The sequence below is a fragment of the Hyaena hyaena genome, unplaced genomic scaffold (assembly GCF_003009895.1).
Source record: "Hyaena hyaena isolate Hyena2069 unplaced genomic scaffold, ASM300989v1 scaffold_2559, whole genome shotgun sequence".
In the NCBI taxonomy this organism is placed as follows: domain Eukaryota; kingdom Metazoa; phylum Chordata; class Mammalia; order Carnivora; family Hyaenidae; genus Hyaena; species Hyaena hyaena.
The window spans coordinates 1-15,845 of record NW_024083140.1 but is presented as its reverse complement, the minus strand read 5'-3'; the positions used below and the strand labels follow the sequence as shown (position 1 = coordinate 15,845).

Here is a 15,845-nt window from a genome sequence, read left to right as displayed (position 1 = left end):
ACTGCCCCCCCCAATAAAAACATTGAGTGAAATAAAAATTTTAAAAAATCTCATAGCCCTCATGTTTGTAGGGAGTGATGGGGAATAATTATATGAAGAAGAAAAGTTTTACAATCTTCCATGTCTGAGGATGACGGTTTGATAGTAGTCATGGCTTCTTCATTGGGAACGTCAGTTGTCTTTATGAAAGAAAGAGAGTGGTTACCCTTCTTCAGTTAAGGAACAATAAGGCCGCAAAGAGTGTTACCTGAAAAAGAGATCCTTGAAACCTGTTGGATTATAAGAAATGGCTAAAATTCTTCATGTCCTGAAGCCAGGAAGTTTGAAACTGTGCTTTCCCATTCTTTCTCTGGATCAAAAAGCTCTAGAAAAAATGACAATGAACAACCATCTCTGAAAAGCAAAACTGCACTTTGTCCTCTAAAGGAAGCTCAGATGCAGAATCTGTTTCTTGAACAGTGGAAAACCATTGTGCTTTCCCTTCATTGTTTATGGGAAACAGGGATGAGGTGGAAAGAGGAGTATTCGACACTGTTGTTTTAGGGGAAGAATGTTCATGTGATGATTGATCAGTGAACTCTGTGAACATTTCTGTCTGAACTTTTTTTTTCTTTTTTTTTTTTTGTACTAGCCTAATATTTAAATAGTATTTGAATCTCCTTGGACTGGTCATACAAATAAGTTTGTTTTCAATTTCTATTTTTTCTTTTCAAGTGTCTTCAGGTTTCATTTACTGAAGCCTTTCCCGAACCAAGTATCTATTTAAGTCCATTGATATTATGTTCCAGAATATTTCTTCTATGAAATAATTTGGAGATTATCATTATCTCATGTTTCTCATTTGTGCCTATCCTGAAATGCATTTCACTGGTTCAGCTCTGTTTTTCCCATGAAAATAAATGTCAAGATACAATTAAAATGATAGTAGAAAATTATTAGGAAATTGTAGCCATTAAAACTAGGTCTCCCTATTCTGTAAAGTGATTCTTGTGAGCAAAACCTACGTACACTGTGATTATGGGTGTACAGATAATCAATTGTATAGACAAAGATTCCTTTGAATCCTAGGTTCAACAATAAAATAAAGAAAAGAAAATCGATCCCCGAAGCAAGCGCAAATGTTGGTGCCAGGCAGTTAGCACTGATGTGTCTGGTAAAAGATTGATGTTTGCAAACCATCTGGTGGTTAGTAAGCACTTTCTCCTGAGGTGATTCAGTTAGTTTATTAGAAAACTTATAGAACATTCCTTTTTCGTAGTATGCCATTTCCCGTAAAGGAACTTAACTGCAGGTCATTTGACAACATGACATGTTAAATATCCTTTGATCACCATAGGACGAAATGTTCTGATCACCACAGGGAGTAAAAGACAACCATTGCCAGACAATTTATAGTTGTTTGCATCTGACATGTCAGAGCACCCATTGTCGAGTGCATTTCAATGAAATTGGAAACAGATTCATCAAAGCAGCACAATGCCACTTTGCAAGCGAATGTTAGAAAAGCAGTACTTTCATCAGATTGTCAACGGCAAATGAGAATTGCCATTTTGGACTCCTAACGGAGAACAGAGAAGGGAAATTGACTTCAATGACTAGCATCATGAAAATTCAGGAGGACGTGAAATATGGAAACAGAGGAAATACTGAAAGTCACTTAGCTCCTTCAAATGTCTTCAGTGTGCATTGGCTGGATGTTCCATGCTCAACCTGACACTTTGTCTTAGATTTGTCATTGTGTACATCCATCTTATGTGAAAACATTCAGCGTACGGTCAACTCATGACCCATGTTTATTGAGGGTTAACAGTCATCCAAGAAGTGTATGACGACTTTTCTCCCTGGGCGCCCGGGTGCTTGAGTTGCTTGAGCTTCTGCCTCTTGATCATGGGGTCAGGTCATGATCTCCGGGTTCACGATTTCCATCCCCACATCGGGCTCTGTGCTGACAGAGCCTGCTTGATATTCTGTTTCCCTCTCTCTCTCGGCCCCTCCCCTGCTTGCTTGCTCTCTCTCCCTCTCTATAAATAAATAAAATAAAGAATAACCTTAAAAAATACTTTTCTCACAGAATCTTCATCTCGATAAGATTGGCACCAAGTGATGGTGAAAAACTGGATCCCAGCAAGTTCAGTTAGCTTCCCCAACCTCCAAGAAACACCATGTGACAGATTAGGGATTCGAACTTCAAGCTGGACATATCAGCCCTCTCTCACATTTCACTTGCTCATTCAATCCTCTGATCTTCATTTTGCCTTTCACCCTTGTTAGAGGCAAAGGTGTTCAAAAAGGTACACTTGGAAGAGGCTGATTTAACAGCCTTCTTTTCATGTTCCCTTTTGCTTCCTAGTACTTCCCCTCACTCTTCTTCTTGGATAGCTTTGCATCCTTGGGAAGGCTTGGTCAACGTAAGCCGTGACATTGATTCCTTAAGCTTCCCTTGAGAGCTGGTGTGAAGGGAGGGCTATTCTACTCAGTGTCTTGGACCTCTACAAATGCTGCTTTTGGGGCATGTTCCAAAGATAAGCATTGGTAAAACTCCTGTTACTGGTTCCTTAAGTCAGAAATTCCCCTGATGTATTCGCCTGCTGAGGAATGGCTCTAGGAATCTTATCATGTGGTAAGAGCAGCATTCCAAACAAAATACACCTTCTCTTAGTTTCAGGAGAGACCCATTTAATTTCATGTTTCTTTAGCAGAAAGACTCTTTTCATACTCACAAAGGCCTATGACCTAGCAGGTTCCTGAACATTCTGAAGCTTCCTTCAGCTTTCCATTTTATAAATGATGGGTCCGATCCATTCTTTTGTGAGAAGACATTATGTATATAAAGGATTTGAAAGCTAAAATTGTCTTTGTTAGAATAGATCTGTTTGATTACAAGAAACATTGTTTCATCAGCTAATAGAAGTTTGGTAAGGAAAGCCAGAGAAAAGGTTCACACTTTCTGATTCTCTGAATCCATTCATCTTTATCCATGTAGAGGTTTATATATATTTTGTTCGATAAACCCCAAACATCTACTACGATTGCTGATACTAGAACGAAAGCAGTCAAGACCGTAGGTCACAGGGTAACCTGAGTGGCTCAGTTGGTTACGCATCTGCGTTCAGCTCCGATGAGAATCTCATGGTTCCTGAGTTTGAACTCCACATCCAGCTCTGTGCTGATAGCTCAGAGCCTGGAGCCTCCTTCAGATTCTGTGTCTCGCTCCCTCACGGGCCCTCCCTACTTACGCTCTGTCTCTCTCTTGCTCCAAAATAAATAAACATTTATATATATATTTTTAAAAGAAGGTAGAGAAGAGATCCAACTCTTATAGGGTTTCCAGTTTGATGGACATCTTACTTCTTGAAGATCTTTTTTCCTATACAAGTTTAGAAGCAACTCACCCAACTGTGTCTACTTCTGGCTGTCCATTTAGAAGAATTTGTGCCATGGGCTGAATTACTATTAAATGTAAGAGGGCCTATGGAAACAAACAACGAAACAAACCAACCGTGTTGACCTGTGAGAGTGTCTTCAGGACAGGTGCATCATGGGGTTGGCACTTACATAATTATATGCGTTTCACTCTCCTTGGGTCATGTACCAGATCTAGTAGATTAGTAACGTTTCTCAATGCATTTGCTGTGCTTTCATGGATTATTTTCGGTTGAAATCCTACATAAGTATTCTCTAATCCATTATCACATAAATTGTCTTGTACTTTCAGAGTACACTCACATCAAAATGTTTATTTCAGCCTCGTAAACTCCTTTAAAACTTAGAACCTTTGAAGGATTTTATTAATTGTTATTCAGAAAAGGACTTTCAAAAAAGGAAGTTCTCAGAGAAAGGAATGCTAAAGGAATTACCCAGTTTGAAATCTACTTTCCCGGGATTTGCATTATTGTCTTTAACTTTTAGCATACGCTTCGTGTTTTTTGTGTACGTAATACAATGGGACCTCAAAAATTCATAAAAATTATGTTTAACCCAAGGGATACAGAAATGCTGAGGCATAGGAGCACATGTACCCCAATGTTCATAGCAGCACTCTCCACAATAGCTAAAACATGGAAAGAGGCTAAGTGTCCATCAACAGATGAATGGATCAAGAAGATGTTGTTTATCTATACCATGGAATACTACATGGCAATGAGAAACAATGAAATCTGGCCATGTGTAGCAACATGGATGGACCTTGAGGGTGTTATGCTGAGCGAAATAAGTCAGGCAGAGATGGACAAATATATGTTTGCACGTATAGGAGGATTAGGAGGAACTTGACGGAGGAACAAGGGGAAGAAGAAGGGCGGAAATGGTGGGGGAAAGGGAGAGAGGCAAACCATGAGAGACTCTTGAATGCTGACAAAAACTGAGGACTGATGGATGTGGGGGGGAAGGGGGGATGGGCATGGAGGAGGACACTTGTGGGGATGAGCACTGAGTGTTATGTGGAAACTAATTTGACAATAAACTATTTGTAAAAAAAACAAATAAATAAGTAAAATAAAAAAATACAAAAAAAATAAAATAAATAAAAAAATAAAAAAATATATGTTTAAAAGTGATTTGAAATTACGCAAGTGTAACGGTTTTCCACATCTCTTGGGGATCAAGCTAGTTGTACACCCTCATGTACACCTGTATAAAAGTAGACAGACAAGTAGATGGATGGATAAACAAATGAATGGATGGAAAGAGGAAGAGAAGTTACTTTGCAGAAAATGAATGACCCTATGGTTATTAGAATACAAATTTTGCCGTACTTGAATCTGTCAAAAAATGAAACACGGAGCTACCAGTGTTGAACTGTGTTTCATAAACACAAATTTAGTAATGTTTAAATTGCCCCTGGTTTCTTACTTTTTTTTTATGACTGATTAATATTTCATATAGATAGGTTGTTTCTAATTCTTGGCTATTGTAAATAATACTGCTATTAACCCTGGAGTGCATGTATCTTTTTGAGTTAGAATTTTCATTGCCTTTTTTTTTTAATTTTTAATGTTTTATTTTTGTTTTTTTATTTTTTTCATTTTCATTTTTATTTATTTATTTATAAATAGTTTATTGTCAAATTAGTTTGCACAGAACACCCAGTGCTCACCCCCACAAGTGTCCTCCTCCATGCCCATCCCGCCTCCCCCCCACATCCATCAGTCCTCACGTTTTGTTAGCATTCAAGAGTCTCTCATGGTTTGCCTCTCTCCCTTTCCCCCACCATTTACTCCCTTCTCCCCTTTGCTCCTCAGTTAAGTACCTCCTAATCCTCTTATACGTGCAAAGATATATTTGCCAGTTGCAATCACATGGATGAACCTCGAGAGCATTATGCTAAGTAAAATAAATCAGAAGGAGAAAGCCATATGATCTCTCCTGTGGAATCAAAAACAAATAAATAAATTAATAAAACCAATTTCACAAAAAAATTGCACCTGGTGATTAAGAATAAAGATTTTAAAAATATTGAGGTAGGTGTAATTTTACGTTTCATTCTTAGAATCAGCTTAGTTAGTCCTTCCTTTAAAGATGAAGGTAGCACATCTGCCCTTCCCTCTTCTCTCTGTCTTTTAGAGTTTATAGCTATTTTTATTTTATAAATATATTAAAAATCTACATTCTCTTCTGCCACAGTCATCTCTGCACTTGCTTTCTTGTACATTCATACTTTAGTGGTTTCATTGCTCTTCCCCAGCCATTACACCATATTCATAAAATTAGGGGGCCTTTTAAAACATCATCTCTGGATTGGCTGGATTCCATCCTCATATTAATTTTTTCGTATGCCTTTTCAGTTAAGGCTCATGGATGATGTATTTGCGACAATTCTGTTAGCTCTTAAAATTTCATAGTTATCTACATGTGGCTGTATAGCTTTTTTTCCCTGCAGGAAAACACTGAGCACACACTATCATATACCATGTAGTGTCCTCACTGCAAACTGATATTCCTGAACTGGGACTCTTAAAAGTGGACCCAGTAGCCATACACTGTAGTAAATACAATAACAGTGAAGCACCAGATGTTGTATGAGTTTTCAAAAGAGTAAGAAGAGTTTGGGCAAAAGCACAGAGATCAGAAACAATCATGCAGAGACACCATCGACACTTTGCCAGTCTCAGAGCCCAGTTAAGACACCACAGGGTTCAGGAAATCGGGGGCAGTAACCAGAGCCCGGTCCTTGAAGGTCCTGAAACCCAAACTTTCTTCATAGACAATAATATGATAAAACTATTTTCATAGAGTTCCCACCCCACTCCTGTCCTCACCGTCGGTAGTTTGCAGTCAGACTTCTACTGTCTTTTGGCCAGGATCTTTCCACGTGTCCTTTGATCATGCCATTGGGCGTTGGCTGTGTCACAGAGCTGACTTTTCTAGGCATGTTTCTTCCCGCACACGTTTTTCTGAATAAAATTTCTGACACATATTTGTTATTGTTTGCCCAATGTTCTTTCTCTTCCAAACAACTTGGCTACGAATACTGTCACAGTTTCACACCTTCTTCCTTTCCGTTATCTGCAGACCCAGTTCTCCGATTTTCAAGCAATAGAGGTCACTTTCTGGAATGGGGAAGCCCGCTTCAGGTTTAACCCTCTCAAGTGACTTGCTCCTTCTCTTAAGATACCTGAAGGATTTTGCTTATTCCTTTTATCTTTTAAGAGTATGAATGTATCTTATACTGTTCTATACACATCTCAACCTTGGGGTCATAAATTCATCTAAGACTCTTTTATTCTGGAAAACAGATGTACTTTTCCTGTGTGGTTTCCAATATTTCTGTATTCTGGGGCTATTTTACTGTATTGTACCTTGAACTACTATCTGGTTTATTTGTTAATCTCTTGATAATTGTATCATCATTTAGCCTTTTTATTGCCATTGTCTTCTAGTTACACATTGATCTCTTTCCTTTATTTTTTAAATGCTTTTAACGTTTTTTATTTATTATTTAGATACATCACGATTGGAGGAGGGGCAGAGAATGAGGGAGACACAGAATCTGAAGCAGTCTCCCGGCTCTAAGCTGTCAGCCTAGAACCCGAGGCGGGGTTCAAACTCCCAGACTGTTAGATCATGACCTGAGCCAATGGAAGAGGGCTCAACCCTCTGAGCCACCCAGCCGCCCCTATCGCTTCCCCTGAAACTTCAATCAAGATGCCGGTTTTTCACGTGGAAACCTCATGTCTTTCTGCTTCTCCTCTGTTTACTGATCCTGTTTTGACCTTGTGTCGAGTCTTTGTTTTGTCCTCACCTCTACATTCTCCATTTGGATACGTTTGCATTGACATGACTTCTCGTCTTAGAGCTCTCATTCTCTTCAATCTAGCTGTTTCAATTCCACATCATGCAGAAATTTCATGTAAATGTTCTTCTGTTCCTAGGGTTATGTTTACTGTTAAGACTAAGGATCGTTCCTTTATTTTGCCCTGCTTTGTTTTCCTCAATAGACATACACTGATCCTGTGCCTTTCTTCCCCTACTGCTCTTGTTTCATGCGGGGTGTGAATTTTTCCCTCTATACGATTTACTCTAGGTGAATGGACTCTCACATGCTTTGTGTTTTTCTGGCTGTGGTAGCTGATATATTCACTCTCTCTGCCCCTTGAAGAACATGTCAAATCCCACCCACACACACGTTCCCAACCCCTAGAAACTCTGAATGTGTTACTCTAAGTGTCAATAGAGCCTTTGGAGAAGCGATTAAGTTAATCATTTTGAAATGGAAACGTAATTCTGTCTAAACTGTGTGGGATTCATGGTATGACAAGAATCATTGGTATGGGAGGTGGGAAAATGATAGAACAGAAATGAGACAGTGGAAACAGATACTGAAGTCTTANCAGGGGCGCCTGGGTGGCTTAGTCGGTTGCGTCTGACTTTCGCTTGGGGCATGATCTCGCGGTTCGTGGGTTCGAGCCCCGCGTCGGGCTCTGTGCTGACTGCCAGCTCGGAGCCTGGAGCCTGTTTCAGAGTCTGTGACTCCCTCTCTCTCTGACCCTCCCCTGCTCACGCTGTCTCTCTCTCTCCTAGAAATAAATAAAATTATTTTAAAAAATTGAAGAGGAAGGGGGGGAGCTGGATGCGAAGAATTCAGGCAAACTGTGAGCTTAGTAAAACAGAGAGAGCAGAATCTCCCCTTGAGCCTCCATAAGAAACCGATCTTGTCAAAACCTTGATTTGGGGGCGCCTGGGTGGCTTAGTCGGTTAAGCGTCCGACTTTCGCTTGGGTCATGATCTCGCGGTTCATGGGTTCGAGCCCTGCGTCGGGCTCTGTGCTGACTCAGAGCCTGGAGGCTGTTTCAGGCTCTGACTCCCTCTCTCTCTGACCCTCCCCTGGTCACGCTGTCTCTCTCTCTCTCCTAGAAATAAATAAAACATAAATAAAAACTTGATTTGAAGTTGTAAGGCCCATGTTGAACTCCTGACCTCCAGAATTGTAAGATCATATATTTGTATTTTAAGCCCTTAGGTTTGTGGTCATTTGCTATACCAGAAAAGGAAACTAATACAGTAAAGGATCTTCAGCACAATGTATTCTTTTCAATGGGATCTAGACATAATCTGAAACGTCTTACTTTTAGGTGCAAGTATTCTTTTATTTTTTTCCTTCCAAAATGTACTGACGGTACAGTTTGTAATTCTCCGAAGTCACAGCCTGTTCAAGGAACTACTTGTGATTATTTCATTGCATTCTATTTTATTTTTATCTCTGATCACCAGTCACTTCCTGACATTCTTGCGTGCAGTCACAGATTTTTAAGGGGTAAGACTTCAACCCTGGGAAATGAGTTTTGTTGTATGCTCCTATCATACTTTGCTGGCCCTTTCCTCTTGAGATGGTAACTAAGCTAACCTAAAATTACATCTCCCTGCTAGTATAAATAACACCATGCGTATCACTCTTGTAATGACCTCTTTCTGGAATGAAATTATAGGCTCATGAATTCTATGCTTATTTCATTTTACAAAATGTTGGCTAATTGTTCCTGATGGGGCTACTTAAGTCATTTTCGATCATGAGGATGCCTTCCCCCCCGATCTTAATACTCATTTGTATGGTTTGACCTATGTTTTTAATAATGTGATACATGTAAAATAGTATCTAATTTTTCCTTTCACCTTTTCTGATAGCTTCCAAGGCTGAGCATGTCTTGATCAATGTGCCTGCCATTCAGTGGCTATAAGAGGTGAGCCCCTGGTAAGTGAGGGGAATGTGCAGAGGCAGCACCTACTGGGGTTACAGAAGACTGAGGGAGGCCATAATTTATGGCCTGGGTCAGGCCCAGCTGTTGACGTGGAGGTAAATACTGATTTCCCTTAATGGAAGGAGTCTATGCCATGGTTGATGAGAGACAGGATGGAGCTGAACACAGAGTGAAAACCCTGGAAAGAGCCCAGCTGTTTCCAGAGGACACAGACTGGGGCCTGGAACAGAAGCCTGTAGAATGAGACCTTCATGCTTGAGCAGAACAAGCTTCATTTTGAGGTCCAGGAATGTCCGCGGAATCCAAGGGTTTTCCTTTCCCCAAACCTCTGGGGCATCTGATTAGGAAAAGAGTAGCAAACAACACAGTGGCTTGTTGTAAACTTACATGAGACTGTTCCCAGTAGTGGGGGAAAGTCCTTGTATTTTAGGGTTGTCTAGAAGTATGTATTGTCCTCAAATCCACACTTATATACCCATGTATGCTTCACGTGGAACTGTTTCACATCAGTTAAAGAGTGCTGTTGACATGATCTAACGTCAACTCTCTTCTACCATTCAGGGCTAGCTCTCTAAGGTACTATTTTCTCTTCCCCGGTGGAGATTTAGTAATGTGGTTCCTGTGACCCATCAAAGGATGTACTTTATTGGATTCAAGTCATCTCTAGTTTTGCCATCCTGTGCAAGGTACACAAATTCAAGTCAATGACAGGGTTTCCAATGGGCGAAAGCAATCCCTCGAGTGAGTGGGGATTGGCACTCCTTCAGTCCTGTGAGGACCAGCTGGGTCCCTGGGGCGCAGTGATGTAATCCATAGGTCACAGAACACTGATGCTGGCTTCCATCATAATAGGCCTACTGGTATCCTGAGCGCTGGTCAGGAGAGTGATTCAGTGAGGCCGTAACTTCACCAGTGGGTTGCTGTTCTTAAACGTACTGATTTGACTCTTTGCTATTCTGTACTGATTCTCTGAGAACAGAATTTCAGAGAGAAAGATATTGACCGGAGTCCCTCCGAAGAGGGGCACCATGAAGCGAAAACAAAAAAGGAAACATTTGGAAAGCACATACTCCACCCAAAGTGTCAAGAAGTCAAGAGGTAAGTGTTAAGCATCTTCCTGAGCATTTGGTATCATGGATAAGGGATAGGGGCACCTGGGTGGCTCAGTTGGTGAGGTGTCCATCTCTTGATTTGGGCTCAGGTCATCATCTCGCGGTTCATGAATTCGAGCCCCATGCCGGGCATGTGCTAACAGTGCTGAGGATTCTTGGGATTCTCTCTATCTCCCCCTCCACCTCTTTCTCTCTTTTCCTACAAGGAAATCAACTGGAAAACACGAAAGAGGGTGAGAGGATCCCTAGCTGTGTTAAGGTCGAGGAGGATGGACGGCTGGGGGAGGGATGTATAGATGCTGAATTTTCTGAAGTAACATGTCATCTCAGAGGAAACAGAGTTCAGATGACCAAGTCCTTGACTCTGCAGCTGGGGACCTGTACTACTTATACCATGTCACTCACTGTGACACAGGCATAGTGGATGAGTAGTGCAGTTCTTCTTAAGAAAAGGATTTTTTCTTTGTTTGGTTTTTCCCTAAGGACAATGGGTAAGTACAGGATCTTACTTGGAGTCTTCTAATCGTCTTTTATCCTATTGATGGAGAAGAAAATGTGGCTCATAGAGGTGAGGCAACCAATCTGTCACTGAAAACTGGTTGTACAGGGATGAGTATATGAAGTCGGAATTTATGTATTCCGACCTCAGACTAGGAAAATGAAAATGGAGGGCTCCTTTGTGACACGCAAGAAAAAGGCAGAAGACACACAGCACTGTGGTTCAACTGTGGAAAACGTTGTGTGTGTGTGTGTGTTTGTGTGTGTGTGTGTTTTCATGGGAAACTGAAATAGTTCTGGTTCCTATGGAGATGAACAGTAAATAGGTAACCTCTTTGAACTGTAGAAGATGTTTGTGATTTTTTGAAAAAGATGGGAAACTGAACTCGTTCTGGTTTCTGTGGAGATTCATAGTAAACAAGCAGCTTCTGTGAGGGAAGACCATTGCTCCGGGGAGGGGGCTCTAGGAGGACAGATGAGAGCCACCGCCCGTAAGTTCCAAGGGGTAGCTCCTCCTCGGGAAAGAATATGGCACTTGCCAACAGTGTTGGGCATCTGTGGGGAGAGAGGGCTAGACAAGGAGTCTGTCTGCAGGTCTACCGACAACAACATGAGCGCATGATGAGAGATGTTATTAAGTGGGAACTATGAGAGCTGTCAAGCATGCACTCACAATCATGTGTTCACATATACACACATGTAGAATGTACATAAACCAGCCAAAGGTACATATCAGTATAAACTGGTTCACTTGCTGTGTGCCAGGTGCAATTATTTGCTCTGAAGAACACGTTCGATCTCTGCTTCATGGGTTAGAGTCCTTTGGTCTTTTGGGACTCCTACACAAAGGCATCAATTTCTTGCTTCTTTCATACTTCAGCGTATATGAGAAGGAATGGGTCAGGCCTCCTGGGCTGATGGAACCTGTGTTGTCATTCACATGCAGCGTTCAACTAGACCCTGGGTTGTCAACATTCCCATCAGCTAGGGAAGGAAAGAGCGCAGAGGGACACAGAGGAGGTCTTTATAGTTCTGGCTAGGGAAGTGGCACGTGTCCTATCCGCTCATTTCCGTTGTCGAAAACATCCTCGCATGGTCAGAACTACCCCAAGAGAAGTAGATCAATCTACTCTACTGGATGGTCCAGGTTAAGAGGACACAGCTTGCCGTCTCTGCTCCATTTACAAAGAGCCCCCTTCTACAAAGCCAGTTGTTAATCATGATATAAATGCTATCAATGAACAATCATAGTGTGCTCTCCATGAAAATGCAGGCCTTATTTGTTCGCAAAACATGTCACGTAGTAGACTCCTCTGGTTTGTTTCATGGATGGATAAATGGACAGACACCCAACCTGGACCACATCTCTGTCATTTGTAGGTAATTTCTCATCAAACCTGAATTTGCAACTTCTGCAACATGGACACCAGGGAATGCCCCCAACTCAAGACCAGACGGCAAGGGGAGATTCTTCTTCAGATCGCTTCTCCGGCAAGTCTTCAGAAAACAAAGTCGTTGCTGCTGGTACGTAGAGTGTGTTGAACACATTGGGTTCTAGGCAGAGGCCAGGGATCCACTGGGTGATTCTGCCATTAGATGATGCAAGGCTGCCCGGTATAGAATGAAACTCTAAATGGGTCTTCCTCTTCTTCCATGATCAACGGTGGAAGCCATCAGTTGCAAGGGAAAAATACTTAAAAGGACTAGAATACTAGGCCCCAAAAGATCAGTGGAGATAGGTGCTTTATTGGAGGACATGTGTGGGAGAGTGTCTGGGTATGAGAATTTGACTAGTCAAATGTGGAAGAGTGGGTCGGGATGAACTATCCAAAGCAGTTTTGTTACCAGGAAGGTAGGAAATCGCTCATAGCTTGGAACAGGCCCAGAGAAGGAGGATCAAGTCGAGATCTGGACTTGAGGTAGAGTTCAAAGACATCCAGCCCAAGACCCATCCCTTTCTTGGAGAGTTCTAGCCAGTGTTCTCACTCTGATCCCTCTTTCCCCTCATCATTCATTTCCTTATAATTTTCCACAGGCATGGACATTCTCTAGGCCATCTTTTTGTCCCTACCATACAAGCAGTGATAGTTTCTCTGACTTCTAAAACCCTACATCAGTTATCCCTTTTTTATAACATTCCATGTCAATAGGAGTGCAACATCTGTAGTCTGTGTCTAATTACAATCACTCATCATTCGATTGATTAATCTGTGTTCTGTGTGCACTTTATTTTATACACACAGATTTGATGAATGTCAATCATTTCTTTATTGATTATACATTGCTGAGTACTTGGGTTGCTTTGAATATGGGGCTACTCTGAAAAGGGATGTTCTAGATATTTGATTGCGTGTCTTTTGCTATCTGGACTGATTTCCGTTTGGCACATGCTTGAGTTCAGTGGCTAGCTGGTAGTTTTCAGAGTTGATCTTCATCCCTTAGACCTCAGTCTTGTATACCTATATGTTCTAACGCAGTCGCATGTCACTGTACCCTTCCCCTTTCACATCCGGGCTGTACCCCCGTTTGCTTTGGATCTCGAAGCTAATATTCTCTTTCTCCTAAAGTTTTTTATTGTTGCAACCTCCAATGATCTTCCTTAGATTTCACAAAGACACTAATTCTGTTAGTCTTAAGGAGAATATGCCTAATAATTACCTTGGACACCTAAATCATAACAACATATACACACTCAAATCTGTAATCATGGGACATGCAGTCTACACACATGAGTATTAGCTGAACTGAAACAGACACAAAGCATACTTACCATTCTCACTCACCCACAATTCACCCCATATTCAGATTCAAAAACACAAAATCAATCATAGACTAAGCCTCTATCCTGTTTGAAGCATCATGTTAAGGTACTTATGCACACCAATCTCATTGCATCCATCACCACAGCTTGCTACAATATGTGTAAAATACACGTACCAGACGCATCCTTAAGAGACGGTCATCATTTTGTTATGTTTCTTTAATTTTGCGAGAGAGAGACAGAGCGCAAGCCAGGGAGGGGCAGGAGACACAGAAACAGAAGCTGTCTCCAGGCTCTGAGGCATCGGCACAGAGCCTGATGCGGTGCTCGAACTCACAACCCGTGAGATCATGACCTGATCCGAATCGGATGCATAACTGACTGAGCCACCAAGGCGCCCTAGAGATGATCCTAATCTTAAACAATTAGTGAGCCATGAGCTTGGTTAACTTTGAAACAGAGACACTGGTGTGATAAGAAAGAGTATGGACTTCAAAACTCAAAACCCATCAGTTGTTTCCTATGAGGTTATAAATCTCTAGGATGTAGAGTGCAGAGGGTCAACGTGCATCAAGTGGGAAGGAAGGTAAATGGTAGCAAAAATCCTAAGCAGGTGAATGGATATGAGGAGCGCTAGGAGCAGGATCCAGATGAAAGAACATAATTGTGAAATAGGCCAGTTTCCTGCCCAAGCTAAGGACAACTGTTTAGGACAAAATCAGGATTTCTCTGGGTTGAGTGTGGGGTTGCAGTGGGGAGAGTCGGTTAGGGAGAAGTGTGTAGGAGAGGAACAGAATGGAACCAGCTAGTTTTAGGACATTTCTATCATGTTCTAGGAATCTCCAAGTCACCCATCAATGATCTTCCTCCTGAGTCCTTTTGGGAAGACACCCCTGTGCTCTCTGAGTCAAAACACGCACCCTCTGAAGTGGAGTATTTATCCGGCAACTCGTCCTTCTACCGTCGCTCTTGTGCTGCTAAGGAGAAAGAAAATGCACTTCAAGTCTAAGCATTCAGGGCAGTGAGAGTTTGAACAGATTTGTAGAGGTCCAGCTCAGCATGTCTGCTCCGCCAATGGGGGAAAAGGTACCCATTGGGTCCAGTTATCATCTTGCCCTCCTCTCTTATTTGGGAGTCTGGGTGTCTGTTTCTGTACCCTTAGTAGAAATTCATCCTAATCATTTTTTCACTCGTAGGCAGGACAGAGGAATTGTGTGCATTCATTTCAGGAAAAACATCATTTATCGAGGGAAGAAGGAAATCTAAGGCACAGTACCCACAACTGTTTTGGCGTCACTGAAGCTTATAAGTTACAAATTAATATAACGTGAAACCATCGTTTGTAGTCTTCTAGTAATACCTTACCACAGAAAATAGACAAGAGCCACGGATCCTGAGTTTTTGACGTTAAACCATCTTCTCTACTGAATGACTTGCTAAATGGAGCTCACAATCGAAAACTACAAAACAGGGGCTCTTGGGTGGCTCAGTTGGTTTGGCCACTGATTTCGGCTTAGGTCATGATCTCCCAGTTTGTGTGTTCGAGCCTGCTTCGGATTTTGAGTCTCCCGCTCTCTCTGACCCTTCCTGCTCACACTCTGTGTCTCACTTATTCTCTCTCCAAAAATAAAGAAACATTACGAAAATAAAAAAAAAAAAGTAAACTTCAAATCATGTACCCCTTAGTTAGCTTCTGCAAACATAGTAAACTCTTAAGTTTTAGCTTCAAAGATCAATTGATGTAACAGAGCTGTAGGGGTGGTAAATAAGAATGTTTAAAATGATCAAGAATGGGAAACCGTAAAACACTACCAAGAAAGACGAAGATTACCTAAAAGTGGTAGTTTTAGAAATGAAAAATAACATTCTGGAAATTATTTTAAAAATGTGGGATGAGTTAAACATGACATTTGTCACAGATGAAAAGAAAATGTGTGACCCGCAGGATGCAGCTAAGGAAGTACCTACATATAGAAATCAGAGGGATCCCTAGATGGGAAGTATGAGGGGGGATTATTGGAAATGAGGACACAATATGACAGTAGGACATAAACAACTGAGGTTCCTGAAGAGTAACACAAAGAAAGGAAGACAACACAAAGTGATCATGGTCAAGATCCTTTTCAGAAATGACGGAAGAAGAAATCCTGAGAATCAGGAAACATCATTAGGAAGCTCAGCACAGGAAAGGCAAAAATAAATCCACTGCAAAGGACACTAAAACAAACATTCAGAACTTTCATAACAAAGTCCTTAAAACAACTAGATAGAAGCACACAA

The 15,845-nt window shown here is 41.4% G+C and overlaps 1 protein-coding gene across 1 annotated transcript in view; it reads left to right on the top strand.

Annotated features, from left to right (window-relative positions):
• Positions 1 to 15,105, top strand: part of LOC120227560 — a 30,504-nt gene extending 15,399 nt beyond the window's left edge. Inside the window, exons 3-10 of the mRNA XM_039225647.1 lie at positions 8,710 to 8,752; positions 9,121 to 9,880; positions 10,047 to 10,094; positions 10,174 to 10,292; positions 10,513 to 10,539; positions 12,185 to 12,328; positions 14,402 to 14,542; positions 14,762 to 15,105. Coding sequence (XP_039081578.1) covers positions 9,831 to 9,880; positions 10,047 to 10,094; positions 10,174 to 10,292; positions 10,513 to 10,539; positions 12,185 to 12,328; positions 14,402 to 14,542; positions 14,762 to 14,865 — 633 coding nt within the window. The 5' untranslated portion in view covers positions 8,710 to 8,752; positions 9,121 to 9,830 and the 3' untranslated portion in view covers positions 14,866 to 15,105. The remainder of the gene's footprint in view (positions 1 to 8,709; positions 8,753 to 9,120; positions 9,881 to 10,046; positions 10,095 to 10,173; positions 10,293 to 10,512; positions 10,540 to 12,184; positions 12,329 to 14,401; positions 14,543 to 14,761) is intronic.
• The last annotated feature ends 740 nt before the right edge of the window (positions 15,106 to 15,845 follow it).